At 42.7% G+C, this 10,000-nt stretch overlaps 1 protein-coding gene across 1 annotated transcript in view; it reads right to left on the bottom strand.

Moving 5' to 3' along the window:
- LOC125029998 (acetylcholine receptor subunit alpha-like) overlaps positions 1 to 10,000 on the bottom strand; it is a 348,856-nt gene that overhangs the window by 19,352 nt on the left and 319,504 nt on the right. Inside the window, exons 4-7 of the mRNA XM_047620207.1 lie at positions 6,083 to 6,192; positions 3,039 to 3,219; positions 2,536 to 2,651; positions 1,647 to 1,815 (exon numbers count right to left, since the gene is read on the bottom strand). Of these exons, the coding sequence (XP_047476163.1) occupies positions 1,647 to 1,815; positions 2,536 to 2,651; positions 3,039 to 3,219; positions 6,083 to 6,192 (576 nt within the window). The remainder of the gene's footprint in view (positions 1 to 1,646; positions 1,816 to 2,535; positions 2,652 to 3,038; positions 3,220 to 6,082; positions 6,193 to 10,000) is intronic.

The raw sequence follows: 10,000 nt of genomic DNA on the forward strand, positions 1-10,000 counted from the left end.
ATAGCAATGAGAGGAAAAGTTTAAGGTTAGAATTAAGGAACAGGATGGCAATCATATAATTCGTGAGGTAAAATGCTGGTAATAGAGAAATGGTGATAATAATAGGAATAATACCAACAATGGGACTACTACTACTTCTACTACTACTGTTACTAATAGTGATTGATATTATTAATAATGGTTGTGAACAGAGGAAAACAAGAATGACAATTACAAAAGTGATTATGATGATGATCATGGTGTTGTTGATGCTGATAATAATAACAATACTCTAATAATAATAATAATAACAATAATAATAATAATACCAACAACAATAATCATATTGATAATAACACTAATAACTATAAAAGCATTGATAACAATAACTATAACATAGATAATAATAGCCACAACAACACTGATAATAACATAAACACAGAAAATAACAACAAGCGCACGGGCGTTGAGAGTCAGGTCGGCGCCGCTTAGTTAACCCGCAGGAAGGCCGTCTTCCGAGGCCTGGTTTCGCGCCGCGGGGAGAGCCAGTGGCAGCGCGGGGAATCTTGTCCGGACGCTCAGGTTTTTTTTTTTTTGGGTGATATATATATATATATATATATATATATATATATATATATATATATATATGTATCCTTTTTTCCTTCTAGAAACAGCGTGGTCAATGGGCGTGTGGTCTGAGGTCTTGGGGATGGGTTGGGGAGAGGATAGGGAAGGAGGGGTATGAGGTAAAGGATTGTTTGTTTGTTGTTGTGGCTGATGCGTTTGGATCATTACGTCAAGCACGTGCATAGGCAGGGAGGCAGATGGACAGACACAGACAGAGAGACGGATGGACGGATACTCACTCATTCGCACAAACACAGTCACTCACGCACACACTCCTTCACGCACACTCATACGCTCATTCCCGGACTCTCTCTCTCTCTCTCTCACACACACACACACACACACACAACACAAAAAAAAAAAAAAAAAATACCCCCCCTCACACACGCACTCTTTCACACACACACTCTTTCACCCCCCCACGCACAAACAACCCCCCCCACACACACACATACACATACACTTATTCCCTGCCTCACACCCACCCCCGCCCCACAAACACAAACGCAGGCACGCAAACGCAAACAGAGAGAGCGCGGGTATAATCTAACAATCGAATTTACTCGTCCGAATGGCCCTCTCCCGGCTTCATCCGATGTGGAACTCGGCTTTAATTTCAGTAGCAAAGGGGCGTCCGCGCGGTGCCTCACTAGCTGCCTCCTAGCTGCCTCCTAGCATGACAGGGCCCAGCGCCTGGCTAGCACTTCTCGCAGATCTGTCCCGTTTGGGCATAAGTGCCTTCCCTAGACTCTCCCACAACGTAGAATTTGATCTTTCATGAATCTTTGAGGATTTTTTTTCCTACGGTAAACGAGCATGGCAGAGAGAGATGGAGATGGAGACAGAGATAGGGATGGGGATGGAGATGGAAATGGATATGGAGATGGAGATAGAGATAGAGACAAAGATGGGGATAGAGATGGAGATGGAGATGAAGATGGAGATGGAGATGAAGATGGAGATGGAGATGGAGATAAAGATAAAAATGGAGAGTAGGAGGGACGGAGGGAGGGAAGGAAGACGAGGACCCCGCTTACCTTCTCGCCGGAGTCTGAGGGCAAATAGAAGACGAGGACGGTGAGGAAGGAGATGCCCATGCAGGGGATGATGAGGTTGACGGTGTAGAAGAGTGTCTTGCGCCTCATGGTGATGTTAAACGTGATGTCGAGGTAGGGCTCGTCGCAACACGTGTAGTATTTCTCGTTCCTGGGGATTCAGAGGAGTGGGGAGGCGGAGGGGAGAAGGGGGGATGGAGAAGGGGGAAAGGAGAAGGAAAAGGGGAAGGGGGAGGGGGGAGGAAGAAGGGAGAAGGGGGATGGGGGACGACATGTGTTCAGTCAGGCACGCATAAGAGATAGACAGACAGACGAATAGATAGGTAGATAGATAGATAGAAAGACAAGTAGCCAGACACACACACACACACACACAAAATAAAGGTTAGTTATTTGTATTACAAATTCCATCCTTTCATTGCAACTGCATTTATCACATAGAATCCCAACACGATACTAATAATAATCACTTTGGCTTAGACAAAAAAAAAAGAAAATAAATACTAGCGATAGTATTAAAAAACATCACTTAATATTAAGTACAAAACAAAAGAAATAAAAATACTGCTACTACTACTAATGATAACTTTTGCCTTTAATAGAAAAAGAAACTACTACTAATGATAATAATCATCTTTGTCTTAAATGGAACCAATGGAAAAAAACATTACTTGCTAATTCTAACTTTGTCTTAAAAAAACAGTGCTAATAATATCCCCTTTGTCTAAAATTAAAAGATAAATAAACAATATTAGTACTATTATTGATAATAACTAAATTGCCTTATAAAAAATGTAAAAAGTTACTAACACTAATACTAATAGTAAACCTTTTTCCTTCACCCCCCCCCCCCCCCCCCCCCCCCGCGCACCTGATGGCCGGCACAGCTAGGATGTCCCACTCGACCGACATGTAGAACTCGGAGAGGTCGACGCCGATCTCCACCACGGGGTTGTGCTCCACCTCGTCTATGTGGCGGAGGTCGACCTGCAGAGAAAGGATGGTCGGGTAATCTTATAGGGTTCGTGATGACTTGTCTCTGTTTGTGGCGATTGTATGCGGGTGGCGGAGAGAAATGTTTATGGTCATAGGGTTGTTTTATTTAATGCGGGGAACTGTTGATAATAATATTTAAACGCCAATCTAGATATTAGAGTTGAATCGAATCTGGAACAGAGTATACAAAGGATTTACATTCCCTACAGAATTTCTTCCATACCATCTCCCCCAAACAATTATATCTTAAAAACAAAGGCAAGAAGAGCGAGCAAAATGGGCACTTTAGTTACACAGCTAAGAAGACCGAGTTAAAAAAAATCCTGAGGAACAGCTCAGAGGACCGAGGACGAGGCAGCCAAGCCAAGCTCTCCTCACCTGCCCGCCGTCGTAGGTCCAGGACCCGAACTTCATGACGCAGGTCTGCTCGTCGAAGGGGAAGAACTCGACGTCGATTTCGCACGAGGACTTGTAGATGGCCGGCGGCTTCCACTCGACCAGCCCGTCGTGGTGCAGCGTCGCCTTCGTGGCCAGCGTCACCTCGAAGTTGCCATCGGCGCTGCGGGGTACAGGGAGGGCGTGAGGGCGTGGGTGAGCGGGTGGGGCGAAGGCGTGGGTGACTGGGTGGGTGTGAGAGCGTGGGCGAGAGTGGGTGGGTGAGTGGGTTGATGTGAGAACGTGGGTGAGTGTGGAGACATGGATGAGTGTCTGGGCGTGAAGCCCTGGGTGAGTGGATGAGTGTGAAGGCCTAGGTGAGTGGGTGGATCTGAGGACGTGGGTGAGTGGGCGGGCTTGAGCGAATGGGTGATGCTTGAGTGCGGGGATACGTGTGTGGAGTTTGAACGCACGAGCGACTGGTAGAGATTGCAGGAGAAGCGAGTGGAAGGAAGGCTTTGGCCACATGCATGGTTGACAAGAGACGATCAGTCTCCGGTAATGGGCGTGGGTGAGTGAGTGAACACGAGAGAGCTACGCGAGGATTTAAATGGGTTTGGTGAACACACACATACACACACACACACATACACACACACACACACACACACACACACACACACACACACACACACACACACACACATATACATATATATGTATATATATATATATATATATATATATATATATATATATATATATACACACACACACACACACACACACACACACACACACACACACACACACACACATATATCATATATTACTGCCGGATATGTGGGCTAAGACGACCGATTCAAAGACACACAAACAAAAAAACAAAAACAAAAAACGAAAGAGCGAAAGATTGAAAAAAAACTAAAAAAAAGAGAGAAAGAGAGAAAACAGAGGAAGATCGACAGGCGCGCGCGTGCATCTGCCGTTTGATGGATGATCCCGCCTATCCTTCCCACCATTTTCCACGTCCTGTCTTTCTCTCGACTTTCTGATATAACTTTCCAATCCACAAGGGGCGGCGACTTAATAGAAAGCCTTGGGTTAACTTTGCGTCGAGTTGCAAGGGCTTAGGCGAGACTTGGGACAGGCTGTAAGTCAAAACTCGTGCATCCAAAGCTTATAAGTAATGGAAATAAAAGATGTCTATGAGTAAAAAAACAGTGAAAGAAATAGAAAATGTAGCGCTCTTGCTTTGCCTTTGTCTACGAATTTATCTTTTCTTCTCCATTCCCTTTACACGTAATAAATTGCCTTATAGTTCTGGAAATGTAATTATTCCAAACAAGTCTGATTCTTTTTCAAGTATTTTTTTTTATGTACAATACAAATACATTTGTGTTCCGCGTACGAGTCTGACGGTAATGAATACTGTAGATGTAAGCTTCCTCTCTGATAATAAATCTTCTTTTGATAATATATCAGAAAAAATAATATTTCACGTTCTTTGAAATGCGAACTCGTTAAATAAATACAATTAACCTAGGCAAAATATATAACACAGTATCCCATTTTTTACCGCATGAACCGTTTATTGAAAAATAAATAAGTACAATCAACCTGCGCGAAATCTACAATATATCACCTATCTTTTTAACAATAAACTATACAGAAAAAAATACATCGTTCAGGGCGAAGCAGAGAGAAACACTGAAACGAAAAGGTTCGAAACTTATAGCGGGAATTTCAGTACGGTAATGCCACAGGCCAATTATAGACTTCAGAATTTAGTTTCTATTATACTGCATCAAAGCCCTGTAGATTACAAAAAAAGCGATCACTAATGAAAATAGGGTTTTGTATCAAGTTTCGATAATGCATTAACGTCTGAATTGAGAAATGCTTGTTGACTCATGGATTCAACTGTTTGAATTTGTATTCCATATTTTTGCCAAGAATTCATTACAAAACATGTATACATACATACATACATACATACATACATGCATACAACAGACTCACACAAACACACATACACACACATGCATACACACGCACGTATATACATATATACATACATACAAGTATATATACACAAATATATATATACACACACACACACACACACACATATATATATATATATATATATATACATACATATGAAAGGAAAACAGCCACAGTAAGAAAATGAAATTGAATTGTAACGTTTCGAACTCTTCACGAGTTCCTCTTCAGACGAATGATAAACCAAAATGGATGAATTCGTCATTCGTCTGAAGAGGAACTCGTGAAGAGTTCGAAACGTTACAATTCAATTTCATTTTCTTACTGTGGCTGTTTTCCTTTCATCTTTGTGTACACGTTACTGTGTTTGTGTTTGTTTCATACACACACACATATGTGTATATATATATATACATATATACATATATATGTATATATATATATATATATATACACACATACACATACCTGTGTGTATGTGTGTGTGTTTGTATGTATATATATATATATATATATATATATATATATATATATATGTATATGCATATATAAATATATATATATATGTATATATATATACATACACACAAACACACACACACACATAAACACACACACACACACACACACACACACACACACACACACATACATTTACATATATATATATATATATATACATACATATATATAAATATAAACCCACACACACATATATGTATATATATATATATATACATACATATATATAAATATAAACCCACACACACATATATCTATCTATCTATCTATAGACAGATATATATACAGATATATATATATATATATATATATATATATATATATATATATATATATATATATATATATATATGTGTGTGTGTGTGTGGTGTGTGTGAGTGTGTGTGTGTGTGTGTGTGTGTGTGTGTGTGTGTGTGTGTGTGTGTGTGTGTGTGTGTGTGTGTGTGTGTGTGTGTGTGTGTGTGTGTGTGCGTGCGTGTGTGCGTGCGTGTGGAATGGCCGCACGCAGTCTGACCCACTTGTTATAGAGCACGATGTCCGGCCGCCAGATGTGGTCGGAGGGCACGTGCAGCATCTTGACGCCCCCGTACTCCGACGGCTCCCACTTCAGCTTGTAGTCGTACCAGAACTGCGGGAAAATAATAACGGATTAGAACTTCGCCTTTTGCTGTGTGCGACGGAGCTTGTTACGCGTGGATAACCTTCCTTTAAAACATGCTTAAATATTTATCTTTCTTAGCATGGTAATCTAAACTTAACCTGAAAAAAAAAAAAAAAATGACTAGAAATTTGCTGCAGGACGTATATGTGTTCCTGCCATATATAAAAAATGTTTATTCGTTAGCTCTTTCCTTGTACGGTGATCTAAATTCAATCTAAAAGAGCAGCATAACAGTCTTGCACAACGGAACCAGAAACAAGCTCCGCGCCTGTTTCAGGACGGGAGGAACACACAGTCCCCGGCACCGAGGATTTTCTGTTCAGATAAATCAATTAGGACTCGACTCCCGACCAGATTGAGCCGCCCTCCAGTTCCTCCGCAGGGTAATCTCTCTTCCCTGCTCGCACCTTCGTCGCACCCGCATGGGCAAGCACCTTCCTTGCGATTTACGAGACGCCCATGGCCCCCACGCGACGCCCATGGCCCCCATGCGACGCCCATGGCCCCCACGCGCTTCATTTCCTCGGTGGGGTGTTCCACCTAAGAGGTTCAAGCCTGACAAGCCATACAAATTCTTTACCTCTCCCCCCCTCCTATATCACGCAACATCCTGTTACGATATCTCTTAAATTTCCCCCTTACTTACCCACTCTTCCCCCTCCCTGGCCGCCGTTTCCCCTCTTTCACCTTCCCTCTCTCCCCACGTGGTAGTAAAAGCAAGGTAACACGTTATAAAGACGACCCAGCAGCCGCTAATGGGTCGTACATCTCGGCCTCAAATGGACACGGGACCCACTATGCCTTGTTAAGAAGCGCCGGGAATTCGCTACAGAACCTCTAATTGTAGCCAGGCTGACAGGAACCCCCAGGCTCCAGCACCATATATTCTTAAGTAATGCTGTTCAGTATTTTATATTCGGGTAAGTGAAAAAATACTGAGGTTTCTGTAACCCGGCCGCTCATAATTTGAGGAGCCGCCCTATTTTTTTAAGCTTGAGGGGACGCATTTTATACATATACATATGAATGTATATGTATATATAGATATAGATATAGAGAGATAGATAGACAGGTCGATAAATAGAGAAACAGATAGATATATAATCCAATCTACCAACGCAATTTAGCTTTGCCAAGGGCGCGTTAACGGTTCCTTTCTCATATTGCGTACATCCACTGTGGCTACAAATATAACACTTATGTATTCAATCGCACAGCGATTGAATACATAAGTTTCTCGCAGAATGACCTGGGTATCTCTTGTGCCACACTTCCTGGATCATCGGTGCCACCAATCCCTTGGAAAATCACACATAAAGGAGCAAACATGATCCCAGAAATGAAATGGCATAAAACAAAAAACAAAAAACAGACACTGCAGGTAATAAAATCCTCGACTTTTAACCCTCTTTACCGCTGGAATCACCATTTGCGCGGAATTCCTCCAACAGGCTTCGTCCCCAACAGCTGATCTTGGGGAGGACAAGCGTAAAGCATTTCTGTCATCATTCACTCGGCTTTCTTTGACAGAATGTGACGCTCAAACGACATCAAAGGCCTGCTCGTCGTGTTTAATACGTCGCTCGCATCGCTAGCTCTCGTCGTCTCTTTAATGAACGAGGGACTGAACAAAATCAAGTTAAATATTTGAACGTTTACCAGTGCGGATATCTGGCGATTATTTTATATGTAACTAAAAATAAAATAGCTATAAATTGCCATAAAATACCAAACTTTACAGTCATTAATTGTGAGTGAATATCCCTTTGATCAACATCGAGTCCTTTTTCTCACGGAAAATCGGTCCAAAAGATGACATCAAGCTCAGTAAATAAGGCAAACCATCTCAGATATGACAAATCTACGCGTTTATTCACGATGACGGCCATTTTATTGGACGCCAAGCAGCGGGCCGTAACAGCGCCGCGTCCACGTTCTCATGTAAAAGTTGTATCACGGACTACTGAACACTATGATAGAATAATGTCGATATAAAAAAAAGGATTACCTACAAAAACTGGTGATTTCTATGTGCTGCAGAATAACTGTGGGTTACAATCCCTCTATATGTATCAGTGGTGATGGCCACTGCACAATCCAGCAACAATCGGTTTAGTCGGTTGACAAACCATACATTTGATCTTTATAGCGCCGCAACTCTCTGTTACCATAGTTATATGAAGTCATTTTTTAAAACATAATTTTCATCCTCGCAAAATTATGGTCACAGGATAAATAGCGAATCTATATCTATAATGAATGCTGTGAACACCTCTCGAGCACAGATTATATAGTTTGTTTTGGTTTCTACTGTCAAGGTTCATATACATTTTTTAAGGAGCTAAATTACCATATAAAACTAGAAATTAATGACAACAGAACACGACAGGTTAACAAATCCACACCGGAAAAATGAATGCACTGAACGAATCCATCCAACCAGTAAACAGAGTCTGATAAAAATTAAATCTGAATAAAAACAAGATACCAAAACGACGAATCATTTAGAATCCTAATCGGCAGGAAGGCTTTACGAGGTCGTAAATGTCCGAGTCACGTAAGGAAAGCGCCATTTTTTTTTCGCCACACGCTTCGCATTTCGTACTCCGCTCGAACTTCATTTCCTGCTGGACGAAAACGCCGCCGCCGCCACCGCCGCCGCCGCCGCCGCCGCCGCCGCCGCCGCCTCGCCTCGCTTGCCGCAGCCGCCGTCTCCTCCGACACCGCCACCGAGGGCCACGCCGCTGCCCCGCGCCGCGCGACCGATGGGCGAAGGCGCGGCGGTCGAAGTGAGGCTGATGTTTATTTTGGTCGATGGAGTTGGGGTGAAACATTTGGAGGGAGGGGGATGGAGAAAAGGAGGGATGGAGAAAAGAAGAGGTAAAGAGGGAAGCAAGAGGGAGGAAGGGAGAAGGGGGAAGTAGAAGAGCGAAGGAGGGAGAGGGAGGGAGGGAAAGAGAGAAAGAGAGAAAGAGAGAAAGAGAGAGAGAGAGAGAGAGAGAGAGAGAGAGAGAGAGAGAGAGAGAGAGAGAGAGAGAGAGAGAGAGAGAGAGAGAGCGAGAGAGAGCGAGAGAGAGAGAGAGAGAGAGAGAGAGAGAGAGAGTGAGAGAGAGAGAGAGAGAGAGAGAGAGAGAGAGAGAGAGAGAGAGAGAGAGAGACACTATCAGGATTCTCCATTCTCGAGTGTCTACACATAAGATTAACTCCGGCGGGCGGTGTTATGTTGAATGGGTAAAAGATGCTGCCGGGGTTTGTAAACTAAGCGACCGCCCCTGGTAGTCCGATATACTTTTTTCTTAAACCCATAAATCTGGTTACCCCATCGTTTTTTTCTTTATTGTTTTTTTTTCTTGAGCTGGTGGATTAAAATTTCTTATCATATTTATTACAGAATATGTCTCCCTGAAGCGACTTTTCCTATTTCTCTTCTAATAACAAAATAGAGAATGGATACACCAAGAAAAGAAAACTAGAAAAGAAAGCAAGCAAGCAAGCAAGAAAGAGAGAAAAAACAGAGAAAAAAGGAGAGAGACGAAGAGAGAGAGAGAGTAAAAAACAAAACCGATGGCTGTGAAGTGACAGAAAGAACAAAGGAGAAGTTAGTGATGAAAAAACAACAAAGAAACGGACGATGAAACAGGTATGAAAGGCGAGGAGGAAGGTGCAGCCCGGCGCGCCAAAGCGGGGACGAGGGGAGGGGAGGAGGAGGGGAGGAGGAGAGGAGGAGGAGGGAAGGAGGAGAGGAGGAGGAGGGGAGGAGGAGAGGAGGAGGAGG

This window comes from Penaeus chinensis, chromosome 10 (genome assembly GCF_019202785.1).
Source record: "Penaeus chinensis breed Huanghai No. 1 chromosome 10, ASM1920278v2, whole genome shotgun sequence".
Taxonomy (NCBI): domain Eukaryota; kingdom Metazoa; phylum Arthropoda; class Malacostraca; order Decapoda; family Penaeidae; genus Penaeus; species Penaeus chinensis.